Source organism: Lynx canadensis, chromosome F2 (genome assembly GCF_007474595.2).
Source record: "Lynx canadensis isolate LIC74 chromosome F2, mLynCan4.pri.v2, whole genome shotgun sequence".
Taxonomy (NCBI): Eukaryota; Metazoa; Chordata; class Mammalia; order Carnivora; family Felidae; genus Lynx; species Lynx canadensis.
In genome coordinates, this window is record NC_044320.2 from 680594 (window position 1) to 703251 (window position 22658).

General features: G+C 59.3%; 4 protein-coding genes across 4 annotated transcripts; 1 reads left to right on the forward strand and 3 right to left on the reverse strand.

Moving 5' to 3' along the window:
• Nucleotides 1–9: 9 nt before the first annotated feature.
• MAF1 (MAF1 homolog, negative regulator of RNA polymerase III) lies at nt 10–3145 on the reverse strand. Its single transcript, XM_030303678.1, is given in 10 exon segments — nt 10–546; nt 671–820; nt 969–1007; nt 1009–1089; nt 1172–1313; nt 1426–1622; nt 1671–1702; nt 1704–1800; nt 1893–2017; nt 2828–3145. Coding segments are annotated over 9 exon segments (831 nt in total). The 5' UTR covers nt 1976–2017; nt 2828–3145; the 3' UTR covers nt 10–536.
• Nucleotides 3146–3241: 96 nt separating this feature from the next.
• On the forward strand, nt 3242–8192 carry SHARPIN (SHANK associated RH domain interactor). Its single transcript, XM_030303650.1, is given in 14 exon segments — nt 3242–3798; nt 3801–3850; nt 3852–3914; nt 4205–4379; nt 6792–6826; nt 6828–6930; nt 7006–7041; nt 7044–7146; nt 7222–7312; nt 7390–7543; nt 7622–7681; nt 7684–7739; nt 7827–7952; nt 8032–8192. Coding segments are annotated over 14 exon segments (1221 nt in total). The 5' UTR covers nt 3242–3713; the 3' UTR covers nt 8116–8192.
• Nucleotides 8193–8962: 770 nt separating this feature from the next.
• LOC115505901 (cytochrome c1, heme protein, mitochondrial) lies at nt 8963–11400 on the reverse strand. The gene is given in 10 exon segments (XM_030303676.1): nt 8963–9278; nt 9353–9445; nt 9748–9912; nt 10002–10125; nt 10128–10158; nt 10245–10371; nt 10457–10653; nt 11260–11317; nt 11319–11361; nt 11364–11400. Coding segments are annotated over 10 exon segments (981 nt in total). The 5' UTR covers nt 11386–11400; the 3' UTR covers nt 8963–9157.
• Nucleotides 11401–18515: 7115 nt separating this feature from the next.
• On the reverse strand, nt 18516–21904 carry GPAA1 (glycosylphosphatidylinositol anchor attachment 1). The gene is given in 16 exon segments (XM_030303572.1): nt 18516–18846; nt 18958–19126; nt 19208–19398; nt 19552–19647; nt 19797–19819; nt 19822–19949; nt 20044–20240; nt 20314–20489; nt 20492–20509; nt 20592–20693; nt 20771–20918; nt 21111–21157; nt 21160–21221; nt 21304–21427; nt 21430–21482; nt 21742–21904. Coding segments are annotated over 16 exon segments (1848 nt in total). The 5' UTR covers nt 21816–21904; the 3' UTR covers nt 18516–18606.
• Nucleotides 21905–22658: the final 754 nt, after the last annotated feature.

Sequence of the window (22658 nt, forward strand, 5' to 3'; positions counted from 1 at the left end):
GGTCCCCACTAAATCACAGAAATTTTTTATTGGAAACAAACCAGCTGCAGCAAAGTGACACTCAGTGCACGCTGCCCAACGGGCAGGGTACGGGGGGAGGGTGGTACAGGTGGGCGTCGGGGGCTGGCCAAGCCCGGCGTGGTGACCGCAGGGGCCTGCTTACTGGGTCTCGGGCCCTTTGGGCTGGAGTGTGCAGGCCCAGGCCTGATCCGGCACGAAATACAAAAATAAACTCTGTAGTCCAGCTGTCCCTGCCTGTGTCAGTTCGTCGGGGCAGGGCAGTGGCTCTTCCCACCAGGCCCTGTGCTGTCCAGCCCGACCACAACATGGGCAGCTGGAGCCCGTGGGAGTGAGCAGACGTCTGCGGGCGGGAGCCAAAGGGCTAGGTGGGCGTGGCCTTGGGCGGCGCTGCAGCCTTGGCAAGCCCCGGGATGACCACCAGCTGGGGAGGCCTTGGGGCACCCTCAGGTGAGGGTTCCAGGCACTGGCTGAAGCTGAACGAAGCGGGGCCTCTGCTCCTCGTCCTCACATACAGATCACGGGACCCTGGGCAGAAGACGGCACACAGTGAGCTTCCAGAGCCAGCTCCAGGAGGTCAGGCAGAGGGGCACCCACTCTGTGCTCTCGACCCCTGGCTACAGAGGGCCAGGCCACAGCCACCGTCACACACCTGTCCTCCTCCATGGCGCTGGTCTCCTCGGGTCCGCCCTCGCTGCCTCCACTTCCGCTCTCTTCCTCCTCCTCCTCCTCTTCCTCCTCCTCCTCGCCCAGCTCCATGTCTAGCTCGTTGCCGGCCTCCGAGGGAGTATACGTGGACCCGCTGGGGGAGGTGTGGGAACGGGTCTTAGGACTGCCTGTCCCTGACCCGTTGCTGACCCCAGGGAGGACAAAGTCAGGAGCGGGGTGGGTACAGCTGGGGAAGTGGCATGTGACAAAGCAGGGGTAAGGGAAAGGAGGCGGCCAGGCGCCCACTGATGGACCGGCAGCTGAAGAACACGACCGCTTCAGCGCTTGTTGTAGAAGAAGTAGTTGAAGGACCAGAGGCTGCCATCCTCCCCAAAGGGGTCTGAGTCCAAATCCGGGTTGTAACTGCAGAGCGTGGGACAAGAAGTGGCATGAAGGCCCAAGTGCCACGTACACCCACGGCCCTCCTGCAGGAATGGCGGCCCACCTGTAGATGTCACACTCGGACAGGCAGATCTCCTCATCTACCGCGTTCCAGAGCTGCGGCTTCAGGGCCTTGAAGTCCTCCCGTACGGCCGAAAACAGGCTGCAGTGACTGCGTTCACCACCTAGGATGGTCACGGTTGGGACTGGCTAGGACGCAGAACGGGAGGCATGAACTGGGCAGAACCCAGGGGCCACTATAAGTCGGAAGGACAGTCGAGACAGCTGTGGGGCTGCGGGTCCCTCCCCCCACATGACCCTCACCAGCTGAGGCTGGGTTCCTGCTGAACTCATGGCTTCGGGCTGTGCTGAAGTCATAGTCAGGCCGGAAGGACTCGTTGAGCGTGGCAATCAGGTAGAAGAGCGTCTTGCGGCTGCACTTGTCGCTCAGCGGGCCCTCATCCTCACCACCTTGGCTCTTGCTCAGTCGCAGAGAGAGAAGCATCAGCCCAGCACTGCCCTGAACCCCACAGCCCACAGCAGGCACGCTCTGCGGCAGCTACCTGCTGGGGCTGAGGCCCGACGTCTGGGGTGGAGGACAGCGCCTCCAGCACGTGGGGCTGGCCCTCCTGGCAGAACTGCTTAAACATGTGCTTGTCGTCTCCCGCCATCTTACACGAGTAGCTCTCGATCCTGCAAGGGGCACGTGGGACCACGGAGCATGCCACCCATCAGGCTCCACTCAAGGGTCTCTGAGACACAGCCTACACAACCCCCCACCTCACCTGCCAATGATGTGGGCGTCTCCAGTCTCCACTGTCAGCTGCGATGTGATGGCTTCGAAGCTCGAGTTCTCCAACAGCTTCATGTCCTTGGGGAGGGGGTCCTGCGCTCGAGGGGCTAGTGCTGCCTGAGGGTGGGAGACCGGTCCATGAGTATCTGGCCCCTGGGGCTCAGCCTCTGGCCTCCCAACCGGTAGGTGGAGCCGCTGTAAACAAGCCGGGTCCCTCCTGTGGCTTACTCCCAAGCCCTCGCGCTGGTAGGAGAGGCGGATTAGATCCTGTTACCTGAGAGTGGTGAGCTGAGGCTCTGGCTCGGCCAACCCTCTCCCGTCCCATACCTGGGGGCGCACCAAAGATCTTGCTCATGCTGGGGCCTCTGGTTTATCTCCCTGGACACTGCCCACCGCGACAGAAGAGCCTCCTCCACCGTTAGGGGTGAGGGTCACTGTGAGCCCCCAAAAGTGCGGGGACTCCTGCAGTACCCCTCCGGCCAAGCTCCTCAGCTAGGCTAATAACCCGCACCGGGTTAGGATCCAGGACACCTGGGGCTGGGGCTGGGGCCCTGCGGTCACCTGGGCGCAGCGCTCTTCCCTGTTCTACAGGCTCTCTATCCAGGTAAAGAGGAGAGCCATAGGCTTCCTCCGTTCTTCCCCGCGCCTAATTTCTTCGGAAATTAGTGACGCCACGGAACAGAGGCAGGCACCAAGACCCCCGAAGGGGCCGGTCGGCCGGCGCTAGCGCTCCAGCGTCAGCCTGGCCGCACCCGCCTCTCCGCCGGGCTAAGGGAAACCACAGCCTAGTCGCGGAGAACTACAAATCCCAGGAGGCAGTGCGCCCCGGGACTCGCGCACGCGGCGCACGCTCGCCGGCGCGAAGACCGCTGGGGGCTGGAGTTCTGAAGGCCCCGACACGGCGCCGGTCACAGAGCGGAACACTACCTGCTTGCGCAGCGCTCAGTGTGGCCGGGCCGGGTCTGGCCGGGTTGACTCGGCGCGGGTAAGGAGGCGGTGTGGGCTCCGGGCAGCTCGGGCTCCTCAGGACCGGAGGGCGGCGCCGCGGCCTCCGTTCGGGCCGCACTGTATCCGGGGGAAGAAGCTCCGCGACGACGGTCCCGTTACTCCGGCCCTGCCGGCCCTGCCGGGCTGCCACCGCGACATAGCCTCGCCCCTGGAAGGCGACCGACTATCGCGACCGACCTGCCCGCCGACCGCCACAGAAGGCCCGAGAGAGCAAAGGACCCGAGCGAGCGACCTCTGCCTCCCCGGGCCGGACAACAACAAGCGTCCGCAAGGCCCGGCCCCCCGCCCCTGAATGGCCTGGTCCAGCCGCCGGGATCGAGAGCCCGGCTAGCCATTGGGGGCGTCTCCCGCCGTTCACTCCTACCGTCCACGTCTACTGGCTGCCCTGCCTGTCCGTCACTCTTTGAGGCCGTGCGAGCCCACCTCCCTTCCTGGCGCTCATTGGCTGCGCCTCCTCGCTCATCCCGCCCCTGGTGTCAGCCCGCCCCTTCCCAGGAGTGGCTGGCGGACCAACGCGGGGCCCGCCCGCCGGGCAACCTGCGGCTCGGAAGGAGCCTGGGAATAGCGTTCTAGCCCCGGACCGGCGCGAGGGGTAGACGCGGACCGTTCGGCTGCAGCCCCCGCCCGCCGACCCTCTAGGTCGTGTCCATTCCTGGGTAAGACAGGAGGGTCAGAGCCGGGCCCCGACGCTCTGGCCACGGCCGGAACCCCAGGCTCGCGGCCCCAGTTTCCGGTCGGCGGAGGCGCCCAGGGGCCCGAGTCCACGGAAGCGGGCTTGGGGGTCGGGGCCGGGGCCGGACAGGAGATGGCCGCCGCCTGCGGGTTGGCGCCGGCGGCGGCCTCGGACCCGGACTCGGCCGCGGTGCTCCTGGCTGTGCACGCCGCGGTGAGGCGCTGGGCGCGGGGCCGGACGCCGAGGCACAGCTGCGCAGGCTGCAGCTGATGCGCGGATCCCGAGCGGCCCGGGCGTTTCCGGCTGGAGCTGCTGGGCTCGGGACCCGGCGCGGTGAGTGGGGGCGGCGGGGGCGCGGGGCCCTGGGCCAGTCCCCTCCGCTAGACAGCTTTGTGCCCTTGAGCAGTTCTCTTTCCTTTGTTGCCGTTTCCTCGCCTGTAAAGTGGGGGTAAAGGTAATGCTCCGCTACCTATCTTTATGGGAGTTCTGTGAGGGCTTCCTAAGGTGATAGGAGTAAGGGTTTAGGACGGGGCACGTGGCCTGTAAATGTTACGTGGTGCTCCTTTGGTCATCATGCAGGGTGTGCTGGCGGGAGGCACTGAGCCCGCACTCCCCTTCCTCAGGTCAGTTTGGAGTGGCCCTTGGAGTCAGTTTCCTACACGGTCCGAGGTCCCAGCCAGCATGAGCTGCAGCCCCCGCCGGGAGGGCCTGGGACCCTCAGCCTGCACTTCCTCAACCCTCAGGAAGCTCAGCGGTGGGCAGCTCTAGTCCGAGGTGCCACCATGGAGGGACAGAATGGTTAGTGCTCTGGAGCGAAGACTCCTTTTGGCTGGCCGGGCACTGCGAGTGCTGGGAGAGAACGAAAGTAGCCCAAGCCCCCCAGGCCTGGATGGGGGAAGGAGTGGGGAAAGCTGGGCCCACCGTACCCCCTTTTGGGTCCTGGGAAGGCTCCCAGGAGGGAGAAGGTGGAGAAAAGGAGAACAGGCTGGAAAGCTTGAAAAGCTGGAGCCTGGAGTAGCAGACAGTTGTGGAGGCCCAGCAGGCAGGCCGTCAGGGTCTGGGTGAGGAGTGCATCAGGAGCATGGAAATGTACTCAGTGGAGAGTGACAGGTTCAGATTCGAGCTACTGAAGACTGGTTGAGGGGCGCCTGTCGGTTAAGTGTCTGACTTCGGCTCAGGTCTGATCTCAACGTCCGTGGGTTCCAGCCCTGCATTGGGCTCTGTGCTGACAGCTCGGAGCCTGGAGCCTGCTTTGGATTTTGTGTCTGTCTGTCTGTCTGTCTCCCTCTCCTCCCTCCCTCCCTCCCCCCCCCCCCCCCCCCCCCCCCGTCCGCGTGCGTGCGCACTTTCTCTTTCTCGCTCTCAAAAACAAACGTTAAAAAAAAAAAAGTAAGACTGGTTGAGACTCCCTTTGTGTGGGGGTGGTGTAGCAGATAGGGCTGGAGAGAAGGGTGTTTTCAGAGATGCTTAGGAGGGAATTGGCTGGATTTCATGGCTTTTAAATGGAAGAATTCATGGTTGAGAAAGAAAGCTGGAGAAACAAGGTACTATGGAACTCCCAGACAGAGGACCTACGTGGAAGGGAATGGAGGTGGCTAGGTTCTTACACATCTGTGGGAGAAGAACCAGGTGGATCTGGGCTGGGGGGGGCTCTGGAGAGGTAAAGATTGGCAGTAGCAAAGTTCAACCCAGGTCACCAGGAGAGAGAAGCAAGAGAGGGTCTGACGGGTAGATAATGCAGCAAGGAAAGGGCCCGCAGATGTGTCAGAAGATCTGCCAGAGGGAAAAGAAGAACCTTACTATGCGACGTAAGAGAGGCCCAGACAACACAGCACTTGCAGAAGGAGAAAGACGTCCTTCGTCGTTCATCAGATGTGTATCCTGGCACCCGCTCTGTGCTGAGCATGTTAGGCCTTGGAGACTTAGCATGAATGAGACTTGGACTTCCTGCCCTCTTGGGACTTGAATTTGCAGAGAGGAGAACATATAACATTGGTAAGCATAGATTGTGGTGCACACAGCATAGCATACAGGCTTCTGGAATCGCTATGTATACTTGGTACTAGTGTAACCTTGTGCGTCAAAACATTTAAGTTGGAAAACAAGTAAAATTCTGCCAGATGGTGGAAGAATAGAAGAGAGGAGTTTGCAATTTACACACATCTTTTTTGTTTTTTTAAGTTTATTTATTTGAGAGAGACAAAGACAGAATCCCAAGTAGGCTCCACACTGTTAGCACAGAGCCCAACACAGGGATCAAACTCGCGAACCTGTGAGATTGTTCCTGAGCCGAAATCGAGAGTCAGATGCTTAACCAACAGAGCCACCCAGGTGCCCCCGGAGGGGTTTGCAATTTAAAATTGTGTGGCAGGGAAAGTCTCATTAAGGTGATGGTTGAATGAAACTCGAAGGTCCTCGTGTGATCACACCCACGTGGCCAGGAAGCAGCAGGCACCAAAGTCCGAGGCAAGTGTGTGTGTTGTGTGTGTGTGTGTGTGATCTTTGGGACTGGGTCAAGGCTGGGCCAGGCCTGGTCCTGGGTGCTCAGGGGTCCTGTTCATCACAGTGGGCAGATAGCTCAGAACACTGAGGGCCTGAGGTCGTCACAGGAGCTGCAGGACAGGTAGGCTGGGCCTCAGGAGGAAGGTAAGGGGAGACACAGGTGCCCCGCCAGGCAGTGGCCCAGGGGGTTTTCTGGGGATGGGAGCAGCCCGAGGTGTTCTGTGCTGGTGGTAGAGCCAGTTGAGAGGAGGGGTGTCCCTGAGGGCACCAAGAGACTACCTGATTGCAGGCCTCCTGGTGAGCAAGGGGCAGGCTTCTGAGGACCTGTTTTGGTTCCGCGGTGAGGCCAAGGGAGCATCCCTGGCTGGCTTAGAGGGCATGTAGAGGCCAAGGGAAGTGGCCTGGCTTCTTTGGAGGAGGGGCATAGGTGAGGCTAGACAGTAGAAGCATGCAGAAGCATTCCAGAGCAAGGAAAAGCCAAGTGCAGCTTCAGCTCTGAGAGGAGTTGGTAGGAACCTTTTAGGGGTTTTTGAGGGCCAGGGTTGGGTGGGGGGAGGCCTGGCTTAATGTGTGGCCAAACGCCAGGGAATGGGCTGTGAGCTAGGAGGTGGCAAAAGTCCCGGAAACCTGGTCAGCAGAGGCCTGGGTAACTCGGCTTGGGGGCCGAGTCACAGGAGACCCCAGCCCAGCCCTCATCTTCCCTCCTAGGCAGCCTGCCCCAAGCCCTGGGCCTAGAAATGTGCCTGTTTCCCTTGCCCCCCGCCCAGTCCCCCTGGAGTGTCCACACTCCGGGCCCCACAACCCAAGGTGGATCTTTGCTGGAGCCCTGGAGACTTGACGGAGAAAGGTAAAGGCAGGTGGCTGGAGGGGGTTGGAAGCAGCAGTCTGTGCTCAGCCCTGAGCTTTTTGTCTCTCCCTGCAGAGGAGCTGGTGGGGCGCCTGGCCCAAGCCATCGAGGGTGGGACGAGAAGGGGGCAGCCCAAGCAGCGGCCACCCTGGCCCGACATCATGTGGCTCTGCGTGTCCAGCTCCAGGAGGCCTGCTTCCCTCCTGGCCCCATCAGGTGAGGTCTTCTTTACCCTGCCATCCTAGCCCTCCCGGGTCCTCGTCCTCCCTCCTGACCCATACTCTGGCCCAGGCTACAGGTGACAGTTGAGGACGCCGCGTCCTCTGCCCACGTCTCACTGCACGTTCACCCCCGCTGCACCATCGCGACCCTCCAGGAGCAGGTAAGCATGGGGTCGGGGGGAGCCCTGTGCGGGGCAAGGGGCCTTCGAGTGACGCTGCCTTGATGCTCCGGCCCCAGGTGTTCTCGGAGTTTGGCTTCCCACCAGCTGTGCAGCGCTGGGTCATTGGGCGGCGCCTGTGTGTGCCCGAGTGCAGCCTCGCTTCCTACGGGGTCCAGCGGGATGGGGACCCCGCTTTCCTCTACCTGCTCTCAGCCCCGCGAGAAGCCCCAGGTCAGTCCTTGGTGTGGATGGGATGAGGAGGGGAGGCGCAGCCCGACACGCCCCCGAGCCCCACCTCCTCTTCCACAGGACGCAGCCCTCAGTGTCCCCAGAAGATGGATGGGGAACTAAGTCGCCTGTTTCCTCAGTCACTGGGCAGCCCAGAGCTCCTCTGCCAGCCACCTCCAGCCTCCCCAGCCCCCTTCAGGTAGGTGAGGGACTGGGCACCCTGGGCCTGGGATTCTCTGGGCATCAGAAGGAAAGGGTAAGCAGCAACGATTTCCCCACTCTACAGCCTGGCTGGTCCTGCCCTTCCTGCACGTTCATCAATGCTCCCAGCCGACCCGGCTGTGAGATGTGCAGCACCCAGAAGCCCTGCACTTGGGACCCCCTTCCTGCAGTTTCCACCCGGCTGGCAAAGGTACCAGAGGCTGAGGAAGGGAGGGGGATGGGCAGGGGGATAGGACAAGCAGAATGACTTCTCTTTCCCTCACCCCCAGGTCACAAGGAGAGAGGATGGCCCTGTCCCTCCAGGCTCAAGGTCCCTGGACCCCCTCCTAAAACTCTCAGGAGACCTTTGCTGACTGCTTGCTAGGGGTCAAGCCAGGGTTGTGGAGGGGCCACAATCTGGAGTCATTAAAGGCACTTCTGAGCCAGCTGAGTACCCCTTCCCTGTGCCTTTGTGCGGATCGATCTGTGGGAGGACAGAGTGTGGGCATCACCCCCTTGGGACTCAACTTGGCGGAGGCAGGGCCTGGTCGTCAGCTGGGGGACGTCCCAACCAGGCCCAGGTGACTATACTTAGCCTCCAGATCCCAGAGATCCTGGAAAACATGGGGCTGAGATCTCTTCCCAGAACCCAAGGGCACAGAGCCCCCTCCCTAACACCTGGCCATGCCTCCTGTTGTCCACCCGGAAACCCTCAGGCACACCCTCTCCTTGCTTCCACCTGGCTCTTGCCCTTCCCAGTGGCCACCAGTCTTAGGCTATTCCAGCCAGGATGCCCCTCACGTTCCCTCCTGGGGACAAGAAAAGCTCAGAAGCTAGGACCCGAGTGCTGCCACCGCCACCCTCCCCTTGCCCTCACAGCCTACTCCTACTGCTTGCCTCGTTTGACCCAGAACTCCCCAGCTGCCCTGTGGGTTGCCAGGAGGTGCTGTCCCAGAACACCTCTACCCTGCCCCCTCCAGTTGTCCAGCCAAGAGATCAGGAGCACACTCTGGGTGGCCTCTGCCTAGCTCTGCCGCCTTAGCACTGCTGCCGGCTGCCTCCCTTCCCCACCTCCAGTGCTGCCTGCCACCTCCCAGTCCCCAGCCTGTACACGGCAGTGTCGGTCACACTGCACGGGACAACCCTGACAGCTCGAGAGCAAAGGTCTTAGTCCCAGAGTCCCCTGCAAACGTGTGCTCCCATCACACAATAGCTCAAACATGTGGAGAAACTTAATTTATTTCCATGATGGGGGCTGAAGGATCTGGAGCTAGAACCTGGTCTCTTGCCCCTTTCCCTCTTGTCCCAAAGAGAGGAGCTTGGCCAAGCGGGCCAGCTGAGGCCTGAACAGGTCCAGGGTGGCTCCTTGGCTTGCGGGCCTGTTCAGGCAAGACGGCAAGCAGACGTTGGGCAGGGTCACTTGGGTGGCCGATATGCCAGCTTCCGGCTCTTCAGGACTGACCACTTATGCCGCTTCATGGCATAGACCAGAGGCAATAGCAAACCCATCATCATCAACATCTGGGGATGAGGCAGGCTCAGAAGAAGGAGGCAGAAAGGACCCCAGCCCATTTCCCAGCCCCTCTCCCACGCCCGGCCATTTCACCTTGCCCCATGCGTTTGCGATGGTCATGCTCTGGCTCGGATGCCCAGCGCAGGAAGGTACACACATCCTTGGCTACCTGGGACATGGTAGCTGGGTGCCTGAGCCAAGAATAAGTGTTAAGGGCTGCCCTTGGGGGTCCCTCCCCAACCTGGTAGAGCCCTAGAGCAATCTCCTCCATGCAGCTGAGATGGGCTCCAGACCGAGGCTTCAAAACCAATGGGACCCCCCCTCCCCCAGCACGCAGGGGCCTGGGCTAGACGGGGTTGCGAAGGCTGCCCGTAAGCTGGCTCGGTGCTGGAGCCAAGAAGAGTGCACGACCTCTTTCTGTGCATGACACAGAAAGCATCCCCGGCAGGGGAAAAGGAAGACCCGGCTTGTCCGCCCCCAGGGTGGGGGCTGCTCACCATCGTCATACTCCAGGACCTCAGTGTAGATGGGAGGAGCCATGCCGATGGCCTGGCCAGGAAAGTAGGGGTTGAAATAGAGACCTTCTCGCAATGACACACCGGTGGGCGGCTCGCAGTAGCCGGTTAGCAGGGAGAAGACGTAGTCCTCGCCACCGTGCCTGGGACCAGATCCATGCCCTCCTCAGCCCTGGCACAAGGTGGACTTTCCTGCCCCCTCCCCACACCGCCCCGCAGGCAGCCAGCGTACCTAGCTCGCACGATGTAGCTGAGGTCAGGGGGCAGTGCTCCGTTGTTGGCTGCTCGAGCGGCCTCAGGGTTGGGGTAGGGCTTGGGGAAGTAGTCAGACAGCTTCCCTGGCCGCATGAACATCTCCCATCCTCGTTGGGGCCGTCCTGAACCTCCACCTGCCACCAAGAGCCCCGTCACAGCCCTGCCGTCCACCGCAGCCGGAGCCCCAATCCCCGGGTCCTCCTCATCCCCAGGCCCACACCTCTTCTGCGAGCGCCTTAGCTTCATCTTCCGTGTAGCAGACACCCACCAGGTGGCGGTAGGCCACGTAGTCCATGCTGTGGCAGGAGGAGCACACCTGCTTATACACCTGGAAACCCCTCCGGATACTAAAGAAAGGGATAGGGTTAGGGGAGCCAGGGCCTCCGCCCCACCAGACCGCCCAGAAACCACCCCAGTCAGCCGGCAGCACACCTGGTGTGGTCCAGGGAAGACAGGAAGCCACGGTGGGACCACGGATAGCTGGGGGGGTGCAGCTCCAGGTCACTGGCGCTCACAGCCGAATGCAGAGCCACGGCTAGCCCTGCACCCCCTGCCGCCAGCATGCCCAACGCTGAGAGCATCACTTTCCGGCCCCGGGACAGACCGGCCTTCGACGACAAGGACACTGCCTGCAAGAGCCCCGCTCAGCGCCTGCCAGAACACCACCCGGCCCTACCTGGGGATCTGACTCTCAGCGCCTGCCTCTCCCCACCCATCCACCCGCGCCCGCCAGCTCCTGCGGAGCACCACTGCCCACCCCGCTCCAGCCCACTGCCGGCTCCTCGACCGTGATTCGGCCCGAGGAGGGGGCGCAAGGCATGGTTTTGGATCCGGGGCTGGGGATGAGGTCGATGTAAAGCAAGGGTGCCGGGGCAGGCCAAGGTCACAAGCCGCGGTCCGAGGTCAGGCTGAGGTCACTTCAGGACGCAGGCCGTCTGGAAGGCCGGAGCGGGAGCGGGCGGGCGAGCCACCGGAGAAAGCCAAGGCAAAAGAACGGAAGCGAGCAAGAACCAGAACGACCACAAAAGCGAGGTAACCGGCGACTCCGCTGGGAGGGGGAGGTGGGGCTGGTCATGCCAACACAGGCGACACATTAGGGAAGGGGGCAGGCGGGGGGGTCGGCGGGGGCGACGGGTGGCGGAGGCCCGCCTCGCTGCCGGGCCGCGCCAGAGCCCCCGCCGGACCTCAGGGGCTGCGGGGCCAACACGGCGGCCGGGGCCGCGGCCAGCGCTCACCTGTGGCGTCCGCAGCGGGAGCTGGCAGGGCCGCGCGCGCACAGCAAACTCGGGCCCGCGCGCCCGGCAGCCACGCGCCCCGCGGGCCCAGCACCGCCCGCGAAGCGAAGCCGCCGCCGCCGCCATGTCGGCCCTCTTCAGCGCGGCCGCTGCTCCCGTCGGCCCCTGCGGCGCCGCGGGAGCCCAAACGTCGCGAGAGCCTGGGAGGGCAGGGGCGGGCCGGGGCCTGTCCGTCAGGTAGTCGTGGAAACCGGAAGTAGGGTGGGAACCCGTGGTGTCTTCCTGCGGGCGGCACCTGCTGTCGCGGCCTGTCCGCTGCCCGGACGCGGTTCTTCCGGCCTCGGCGGTGCTTAGTCCTTTACGCTCGGGCCCTCAGTCCGGCGTCCACGGCATCTTCGAGGCCATCGCTCACTTTCGTCCAGCAATATTTCCAGATGGCGCGGTGGCCATCCGTGTCGCAGCGCCTACAGACCCCTAGAGCGAAGGGTCGGCCTGCCGGGGCCAATCAGCAAGGTGGGGTGGGGGTCTCGAGGCCCACTGCCGCGGTCTCTTTCGCCCGGTCAGGGTCCCCACTCCGGTGGAGCGTGAGCAGTGCCGGAAGGCTGGGCCTCCGGGCTTCTGTCCCCCACCCGGCCCGGCCCACACGCGTGGTTGTGGCGGTTCTCCAGGCTGAGCAGGGGTTTGACAAGGATTTATTAGGCACTTATTATACCCAGAAACTGTCAGATGCAGGAGCCGTGACTATGACAGCCAAGGGTCCCTCAAAAAATTACGGTCGGCTTTCATTGAGAATGGAGGAGTAAGGACCTCGGAAAATCTGCATCCCTTCCCCCTATAAAGCAAGGAAAAGGGGCGCCTGGGTGGCGCAGTCGGTTTAAGCGTCCGACTTCAGCCAGGTCACGATCTCGCGGTCCGGGAGTTCGAGCCCGCGTCGGGCTCTGGGCTGACGGCTCGGAGCCTGGAGCCTGTTTCCGATTCTGTGTCTCCTCTCTCTCTGCCCTCGCCGTTCATGCTCTGTCTCTCTCTGTCCCAAAAATAAATAAACGTTGAAAAAAAAATACTTTAAAAAAGCAAGGAAAAGACTAGCAGAAGTTGTTGGAGTCAACTTTTTCAGAACTCTGGAAATTAATCAAAGGAGTGCAGCATCCCGACAGTGTTTATTGAAGAAAACTGAATCTCGGTAAGAACAGTGAGTTTTGCGGTGTTCTGGTTAAGGCTACTCTCCAGCCCAGTGGTAACCCTGGAAATTACAGCCCACATTCCTGGTAGAATGGAGCAGGGAGACATAATCCTGTAGAGGGAGCAGAACACCTTCCTTGCAAATAATTGCCATGATTTAACTTGTCTGAGGGCTCCCTGGAAGACCCCTCTTACAAAGCTCACTCAGCTTGCCTAGGGCCAATGGTCTATGCCTGAGAATGTTTGCTGAAGGCAGTTGCAGGCAAGTTGTAATTTCAAAGCTGCCGGGGGCAATGGATAACAGCTGCACCTGATAATAGAGTAACCAACCAAAAAGCTTAAAAGGAAGAGCTGGGGAATACAGCGTCCACAGGGATGTTCAAAAGCCTACATATTTCTGGAATATAGAAGGCACAAACATAAATAGGGTGTGCACGGGCTCATGAAAGACCTGAAAAAGCATCAAATGCTACCTCTGGCTGGGCCTGGAGGCTCTGCACAAAGGGAAGTGGAGCCTCAGGCAGTTGCAAACGGGGGGCTTTAGTGCTGAAAGGCATATGCCCCAACAAGTACACAGAGCTATTTGGGAAAGACTGGGAAGTTTATGGATTTTAGGCATTTAAGAAAATCTCTGTCCGATCATCAGCTGAGCATAGGAACTTTAGTGGCTACACGTGACATTACAGACTAGACAGAACAAGTTCAGAAAAACCACTACACGAGTTCAACTACTACAAGCAGCAACAACAAACCTGGCATCTGATTTCTAAAATCACAACATTAAAATGAAAGGCCTGTAGGACACCAGTAAGCATACCAACCTATGCATAATTCTCAGGAACAGAGAAGAGAAAGGGGCAGAAAGAATATCTGAAAAAATAATGCCTGAAAAGTTCCTAAATTTGATGAAAAACATGAATCTGCACATCTAGGAAGTTCAGTGAACTCTAAGTAGGATAAACTAAAAAGGATCCGTTCTTAGACACATCATAAATTGTTGAAAGCCAAAGAAAAAGACTCTTGAGAGCAGCAAAAGAGAAGTGATTCATCACATACAAGTGATCCCCAATAAAATTACCTATTTCACATCAGAAACCATGGAGGTCAAAAGGCAGTAGAATGATATATTCCAAGTGCTGAAAGAGTAAACCTACCAGGGGCACCTGGGAGGCTCAGTTGGTGGCAGTATGCGACTCTTGATCTTGGGATTGAGGGTTGGAGACCCACCCTGGGTGTAGAGTTTACCTAAAAATACAATCTTAAAAAAATAATAAATGTAAATGGATTAAAGTCTCCAATTTCAAGGCAGAGATTGTCATAATGGATTTTATACACACACACACACACAACTCTATGGTGTCTGTAAGAAACAACCTTTATTTCTTTTTAATTTAAGAGAGAGTGTGCACATACACATGCACTGGAGCAGGAGGGGTAGAGAAAGAGGGAGAGAGAGAATCCTGAGCAGGCTCCACGCTGTCAGCATGGAGCTGGACTCGGGGCTCGATCTCATGAACCATGAAATCACGTCCTGAGCTGAAATCAAGAGTTGGATGCTTAACTGACTGAGCACCACCCGGGCACCCCTGTAAGAAACAAACTCTATTATTTATTGTTATTATTATTATTATTTTAAGTAGGCTTTGTGCCCAGCACAGAGCCCAATGCGGGGCTTGAACTCGTGACTGTGAGATCAAGACCTGAGCTGAAATCAAGAGTCAGATGCTTAACCAACTGAGCCACCCAGGCACCCCAAGAAACAAACTTTAGAATCAAAGACACAAGTAGAAAGTAAAATGTGGAAAAAGATATACCATACCAACAGTACTCAAAGGAGAGCTGGAGTGGCTATACTAATATCAAATAGTATAGACTTTAAGACAAAAATTGATACTAGAATTGAAGGAGATTTCATAATGAAAAAAGGACCAACTCCTCAAGAAGACCTAACAATTGTAAAGATATGTTTGCCTAACAGCGCCCCGAAATACACGAAGCAAAAGTTGACAGAATGGAAAGGAGAAGTAGGCAATTTAACAATAATAATTGGAGACTTCAATATTCCACTTTCAGTAATTGATAGAGCTAGACAGAAGCTCAGCAAAGAAAGAAGAGTTGAAAAACTGAACAATGCCGACTAGACTTAAACATCAATGAACCACTCTTCCAGCAGAAGAGTACATATTCTTCTCAAGTGCATATGAAACATTCTTCAGGACAGACCATATGTTAGAAAGTAAAACCAGTCTCACTAATTCTTTAATGTTTATTTATTTTGAGAGAGAGAGAGAGAGAGTGAGCAGGGAAGGGGCAGAGAGGGAGGGAAGAGAGAATCCCAAGCAGGCTCCCCTATGTCAGCACAGAGCCCGACACAGGACTTCACGTTAGGAAGCCTGAGATTATGACCTGAGCCTAAATCAAGATCAGGCGCTTAACCAACTGAGCTACCCAGTAAATCTAAAAGTAGTAAAATCATACAAAATACGTTTTCTCACCACATCAGAATGAAATTAAAAGTCAGTAACAGAAATTTGGGGAATTCATAAATGTGTGAAAGTTACATAACATATTACTTTTAATGTTCTATTTATTTTTGAGGGGGGGGGGACAGAGGATCCAAAGAGGGCTCTGCACTGAGAGCAGTGAGCCTGATGTGGGGCTCATACCTAAAAACTGTGAGATCATGACCTGAGCCAAAGTCGAATACTCAACCAACTGAGCCACTCAAGCTCCCCTAACATATTGCTAAATAACCAGTTAAAGAAATCACAGGAAAAATTAAAATGAGGTGAATAAAAACAAAACATACGGGATGTATCAAAAGCAGTGCTAAGAAGAAAATTTAGAGCTCCAAATTCCACTTCTAGGTGTATGCCCAAGAGAAAACATATGTCCACACAAAAACTTGTTCATGACTGTTGATAGGCACATTGTTCGTAACAGCCAAAAAGAGGAAATATCCAAATGTCCATCAACTGATAAATGGGTAGAGTGTGGCATGTCCATTACGTGGAACATTATTTGGCCATAAAAGGAAGTTGTGACACATATGTATGAGGGCATTCATATTAAAGTGCGGATTAGGCAAATCTGGAATTAGAAAGTAGATTGATGGTGTCAGGGGCTGGAAGGAGAGAAGTAGGGTACAGGTTGCTTTTTGGGGCAAGGACAATGTTGAAAAGGAGCAAGCACAGGCCTTGGAGACCAAGGTGGGGAGTTTGGTTCTATCCTGGGGTGATGGGCATCCCCTGAAGAGAGACTAGGTTGACCCTGGGTCCAGGCCTGGGCGAGCGTGCTAGGGGAGAAGGTGTATGTGGGGTGGGAGGTGTTCAGGTTGAATACTGTGACTTAGAGGTGACCATCACACATTCAGGAGGCAGAGGTGACACACTGGGGCCTGGCAGGAAGCAGGAGACAGGACCTGAGTGGGGGTATGAAGGCAGCTGGGGCTTGCAGAAGCAGTTTTGGATAATGGTGTCCAGAGCGGTCCCCAAGTTGTCTACATTGGAGCCTCGGGAGGAGTGGGGGTAACCAGGCAAATGGCTTGAGAAGAGCACAGGAAGTCTGGGACACCGAGGTGAGTTGCTAGAGGCGTCCCAGGGCCAAGTAGAGCATCCGCACGGAGCCTGGTTGTGGGGAGGCTGCCGGTGTTAAGTGGGTGGAGGGTGGCCTGCCGGCTGGGGCCTTCACCTCACCCTCCTGTGCTCACCCCACCTCCCAACACAGGCGATCCTCTAGCCCCTGCGGAAGCTGTCAGGTCTGCCCCCTGGAGCCTCCTTCTGGACCTCCAGGTCGTCTCCCTCTGATTTCCCTTCATTCAACAAATACAAATGAACATTCTACTGTGTATCTGGCCCTGAGCTGGAAAAGTAGCAGGAAATAAGACAGTGTTCCTGCCCCCCCATGACACTTCTGTTCTGGGGCCTAGAAAGCAAGCAACAAAGGAGTATGTACTATTAAGTACTGATTATCAACACAATAGTGAAATACTCCCAAATTCACCCAGCGGACACCCTCCACTCTGAGTCCTCACGTGAGCTGGGCTCAGCAATGGTCCCTCTTGTATTGGTTGGAACTAGATCTGAGTGTCAGAAAACTCCAAAGGACAGTGGCTTACACACGGTACAAGTCTGTTTCCCTTTCTAGTAGATGAAGCCCAGTTTAGCAACCCAGGGCTGTGTGAAGCCCAGGGAGTCCCTGCTCCTCTCCATCCATTCTCGACACGGGCTGGACCTCATGTCCTAGACACAATTCACGTTCCAACCATCAGTTCCACATCCCTGTGGGCAAGAGAAAGGATGGGGCTCAGAGGGCCAGTCTCTCTGGGTGAGGTCTTTGCTTGGTGTTCACCCTGGAAGCTTCTTGTGTTTATCCTGCTGGCCACAGCATAGTCACGTGGCCACACCTCAAAGCACAGGATTCAAAATTGGGCTGTATGACTCCAGAGAACAGATACTGGGTTCAAGGTACAGGCCCTACCCCATCAAGTAGAGCGTTTATGTATGACCTATACTCACCGCTATACGCCTGACCTACATTTCCACAGCCTAACATTTCCTTGTTTTAAGAAATGTATTGTACAGGTGACATTGCTGAAAATCAGAATAGAAATCCTGCTTTCCTGACAAACCAACTCTGTCATTCCCATGGTCTCAGAATTTTTTGTACAAAGAGTTCTGCACAAGTTCAGAATACAGTTGAGATGATCTCTGTGCTTCTGCCCCCACTTGTGTGTTCCCTGATTTAATAGATTTTCATGATTTGTGCTTTAAGTGACCGATCAAGGCCAAAGCTTGGGGAAAAGGCTTGGGAGGGATTCTGGAATCCCTTGGAAGGGATACTAGCTCACAAAGAGAGAGACAACAGACCAAGGCAAACAGAGGTTTTTGCGCGTCTTAGAAGACAGGAGGACTCTTGTCCTGTGACTTATCCGAGCACAGGGTTGACAGAAGCCAGCCTGGGAGGCACGCTGGGAGGCTGGGGGCTGCAAGTCTCTTCCCAGCCCCGGGGGGGCGGGGCAGAACAGTTTGTTCAACATTGAAGGGACTAGAGGTTCCGGCCGGACTTGGGAACAGTGGGCAAAGACAGGCTGCTGGCCCCAGTGGGGTCTCCAACGCCCATGCTGCACCCCCACCCCCAACAATGCTGGACAGAGAGCACGTGGCCCCCTCAGCAGAGAGCCAGCAGTGACCCACAGAGGGTTGGGTCTGGGGGCTAGAGCTTCCTCCCAGACCCACCGTTCTGGGCGTGACACCGAAGGGCCACGGGTCCTGAGCGGACTCCCCAGGCGGGGCAGCTCTGCCTTCCTTCCACACTGAGGCCGGTAGGAGGCTGACTGGTCTAGCCGCCACATCAGGTGCTGGCAGGGGTGCCTTGGCCCTCGAGGAGTTGCCTCTTGACCTGATGTGACCCTGAAAAGCAACATTTTGCTTTCCTCTCCTCCAGAATGGACACTAGACATTCCAGTTCCTTTCAGGGGTCTCGGTATGTGGCCCGCCTGCTCCTAGGCGATGCCGGGTGGGGCTCTACCGCTCCACCTCGGCCCTGCCTCTCATGGGTGGCTGGCTGGCCTGGGCCAGTTGGCTCCAGGGAAGCTGGGCGGGGCCGCTCCCGGGCCTTGGCGGGTGCCATTCCCCATGCCCCAGGGCTTTTCTGCAGGGCTCCAGCTCAAGCCCTTTTGCGCCTTCAACTCCAGTGCTGAAGACAGAGCAGTGTGGTCTCTGGGCACTTCAGATCCCATCAGGCCCCAAGCCATACCCACCACAGCGTTTCCTCCTACCCGGCACCCTGCCTCCCACCGTGATACGCAGCGAGCTCCCATGATGCGCTGGGGCTGGGGCCAGGGCAGGGTCTACACGTGCCATTTCCAGATGCCAAGCCCAGCGCCATCCGAGGCTCTCCTTGGAGGCTGATGTGGCGGCTGGGGCCCTCATTCCTGCCAGCAGCAAGTGGGCCAGGGCAGTGCCCTCCAGGAAGGAGGTATGTGGGAATGCCAGCCCTCAGACAGAGCTTTTTATCCCCGCGCCTAGGAGCTCCAAAAGGACGGCAGACAGTGGGCCACGAGCCCTGACAGCCGCTGAAAACAAAACACCTGTTTATTTCCCAAAAAGAGAACACCGGGTGCTTGGGGAGTCCCCACCCCGGTCTGTACCACGGGACAGCCACGCGTCACTTCCTGAAGAGCACGTTCCAGAAGAGCAGCCAGCAGGGATAGAGGCCCAGAGCCAAGAGCGGAAAGAGCAGGGCGCCGTAGGTGTGGTGGTCCAGCACGCCCTGCGCCAGTGCCGCCAGGAAGAGCTGCCAGCCTTCGGCCAGCGACAGCGGGGCCTCCTGCAGCTCCCGCCAGAGGAACAAGCACCCCAGGAGAGCGGCCGCGGGGCTCGTCACCACAGGGCGGCATACAGCAACCTGGGGGGAGAGGCAGGGTCGGGCTGGGCTCTGTGGCCAGCAGCACAGGCCCCGGGTTGGGGGCAGGGCACCTCGCGTGGACTTCTGCGACGGGGGCCGACCGGCACATACCGGGGCCCACAGGGGGGTGAGCGCGGCAGCGGGCACCATGGTGGCGGCCAGCAGGAAGCCCAGCGAGAAATTGGTGAGGGCGACGCAGGCCAACTGCAGCGCCAGGTAGATGAGAGCCACTAGCTTCAGTGCCATCCAGCCTCTGTCTGGGGCCTGTGCGCCCATCACCCTGCAAGACAAGGGGCTCAGAGGCAGCTGCCTGTGTGTCCAGGGTACCCTCTGTCCCCGCCCGGCCGGCCCGGCTGCTCACCGGTGGGTGCTGTGTGGAAGGGCCAGGCCGGCCGCATAGATGGCCAGCAGCGTCAGCACCACGGCCTCGGCCTCGGCCACGGGGAAGTGCTGGGTAGCCACGTGTTGGCCCAGCACTGGCAGGACGTAGAGGGCCAGGCCCATGGCCTGTGAGATCAGCAAGGGAGCCACAAGCGAGGCCAGCCCCACGCTCTGCAAGGGCACACGGACACTTGGGACCTGGGCCCTAGGGCCAGGGGGGCCCCGAGGATCCTCACCAACACCCCACCGGTGGAGACTGAGTGGCAGCAGTACCAATCACCGGAACCCCAGGAGCCCTCCCCAGCAGGAGTGGGGGGCCATCACCTGTGCTGGAGGGACGGGAGGACCAGGTCCAGAGGCGCCCCCAGCCTCCTGAGGGCCCGCTCCGGCCTCATGCAACTGCATCCACAGTTCCAGAGCGTGGTCTAGTCAAGGACCCTGACAAGAGCTGTGATGGGCTCTGCCCGGCGGGGGCCCCAGGGCCCATCCCACTCCCCCACTCCAAGGCCCACGGGCTCTCCCAGCCTAGAGTGGAGGGGACCCGAGGCCGGCCGCCCGTCAGAGGATATCTTGAGACCAAGGACCAAGAGCAAAAGCCAGCAGCGGGCATGTAGAGGCCGATGGAGACGAAGCGCGAGAGCGCGGGGAGCACGTAGAAGAAGAAGGACTGGTGCAGGCGCTCCAGAAGGTGGTTGAGCTTGCGGAACATGCCCTCTAGGGCCCTGCCGGTGTGGGGCAGCGTCAGGGCCAGCCGGACCCCCCGGCACCCCCTCGCCCCCCTAAGCAAGGAAGGGGGGAGGACCAGAAGCCACTTACTTGCCCACTGCCACTAAGTCATACTTATACTGTCGGAAGCTATTGATGCCACGTATGGTCAGGGCCTCCACACGGTAGCGCAGGAAGAGGCCGTGAGCGCCATGGGGGCGGCCAGAGGCCTGCTGCAGAGTCATGAGCAGGAGTGTCTGCAGACCCTGCAGCGGCCCGTCTACCGATGTCCAGTCCTGGGGCTGCAGCTTAGAGGTTTGGGGACGAGGTCAGATGACCCCCACACAGGTCCCAGGCTGCCCAGGCAGGCGGCCCCCTTACCTTGCCCTGCAGAGTACACAGCAGTCCCCCTTTCTGACAGAAAGTCTGGAAGAGGTTGAGCAGATCCAGATTGGGCAGCTGCCCGTTGAGCCCCTCCACGGCCACATCGAGGCTAGTGACCACGTCGCTACTGAGCTCCAGGGCCAGGGCTGCCTGGATGGCCCCAGCCCGCCCTGCAGAGGGGATGACTGCATGCCTGTAGGAGCAGGTGAATGAGGTGCCAACGGAGGGCTGGCAGTGGCCCTGAGAGAGGGGCGGGGCAGGGCAAGAGCACCCACCGGTGACGTTGGTGTCGTGGTAGGCCTCAAGCCAAGCCTCAGTGCCCAGAAGGTCTTGCTCTGTCACCAGGAAGATGATGTCTTTGGCCCAGTAAATCTGCCCTGAGGACCAGAAGCTGGTCAGCAAGGCCTGGTACAGAGGCCGAACCCTCCCTTGCCAGCAGTAGCCCGAGCCTCACCCCGAAAGTGGGCAGCAAGCGCCAGCAGCAGCCCCACAGCCTGGCTGTTGGTAGAGTCGGGGCCGCAGGGTACAGTGAGCACCAGGGATTCGGTGCTGGCGGCGCGTGGGGCCCGCAGGATGCCATACACGTTGGTACCGGCCACCATCTGTATGCAGTATTGGCGGGGAAGCCTCAGCACCACCCCACCCTAGAGTGCTGAAGCCTCTCCCCTGTTCGCCCTAGGATGCCCGTTAGGAATTTCCTGGGCCCCAGGACCTGGCACCACTGAGCTTCCCAGTCCCAAGCCACCCTCTCAAGGTCTTTTTTGGTCCCAGACACATCCTCTCCCCCACAGTACATAGCGCTCGCGGGTCTCATCAGGAAAGGGCAGTTTCCGGGAGAACTCTGCGTGTAGACCTCCAGCCCCACTGACCGCATCGTCCGCTCCAGCCAGGCCACTGGCAGAGCCCTGGAGGCACAAAGAGAACCTTTAAGAGCTCCCTGGCTTTGACCACCACTGTTTTCCCCAGACCCACAGCTCTACCGCTCACCCCGTCTTCCTGCGGTGGGCAGCGAAGTCTCGGGCGAAGCCACGGGCACGCTCTCCGCCCGCAAACTGCTCCTCCACCATGGTGGAGCCCATGGCGTTCTCCGACATGTATGTGCGCTGGGTCAGGGCGGAAAAGCCAGCGCCAGGAACCAGGCGATCCCCGCCACGTAGCTCAGCACGCTGCAGGGAGAGGGGACGGAGGAGACCGGCGGAGCGTTAGGGGATTCTGACACCGCGGCCCGTGGCCTCCACCTCTGCACCGGGGCTGGCGGGGGCGTGTGTGAGGGACCTGGCCCTGGAGTCCGGGGACCCGGGACATCGGACGGGAGAGCTGAGCCCCGGGCCTGCTGCCCCGAGCGATGCCGGCGGGAACGACGCGACTGGCGCTAGCAGCCGGAGGGGCCGGCGGCAGCGCCGGTTCCCCGGGCCCCGCCCTTACCAGAGCGGCGCGTTGAGGCGCAGCACGAGGCGGGCGAGGGCGCGCCGGCGCACCGGGTCCGACAGGAGGCCCATGGCGGGGAGGGGCGGCTCCGGGACCGCGCTCCCCCGGCCGGCTGCAGCCCGGGGACCCGGCGCCTCGCGCCTGCCCGACGGGAACCGGCGCGCCCTCACGCACTTCCGCTCCCGAAGGCCAACGCGCCGCCGCGCATGCGCGGAACGGAAGCGGTACTCGGGCGGGCCGGAGAGCGGTCTCCAGGGGAAGTAGCAGGAGGTGTATACCACGCGAGAGCAAAGCAGTGGAGACCGCTGGCTGCTGGCCGGGGGCAGCGAGAAAGCTCCGATTTGCAGAATCAGAGAGGGGATGAATAGGCGGGCGGGAGGGAGGAAAACCGCAGAGCACGGAGGCTGCTGGCAGTGACAGGTCCGAATGCCTGGGGTGGGTAGACAGGAAGAGGGCTTCCGTGGACCGCGAAGCCAAGGCATTGGCTGATTCGCTTCTGTGGATGTCGGTCAAAAATGGTGAACGCAGAAGTGAAGTCAGTGTGAGTCCAGCACCGAGGTCATCAGGGCCAGATGACCACAGGGAGGAAGGTGCAGATAGTACCGTTGGCCAAAATGGGTTTCAAAGGAGCTGGGACATGTGGAGTAGAAAGTGGGGGGCACTCCTATTCAGATCAAGAGATGCCAGAGACATTAGGGGAAAGCAGCCCCTGGGGAGAGCTGCAGGGGCTGGTGTTCAGTGCTCAGGCAGGTGCGCGCGCGTGTAGACAAGACCCCCCCCCTTAGACAACATGTATCTATTGTACTTTTGGAGCCTGAGACTAAGTAGGCCCAAAGGGCTCCTAGGTTGAAAGGGGCCGTTCAGTCCAAGCCATAGTCAAGACGATGTGAGACACGGCCCCCACACCTCCATGG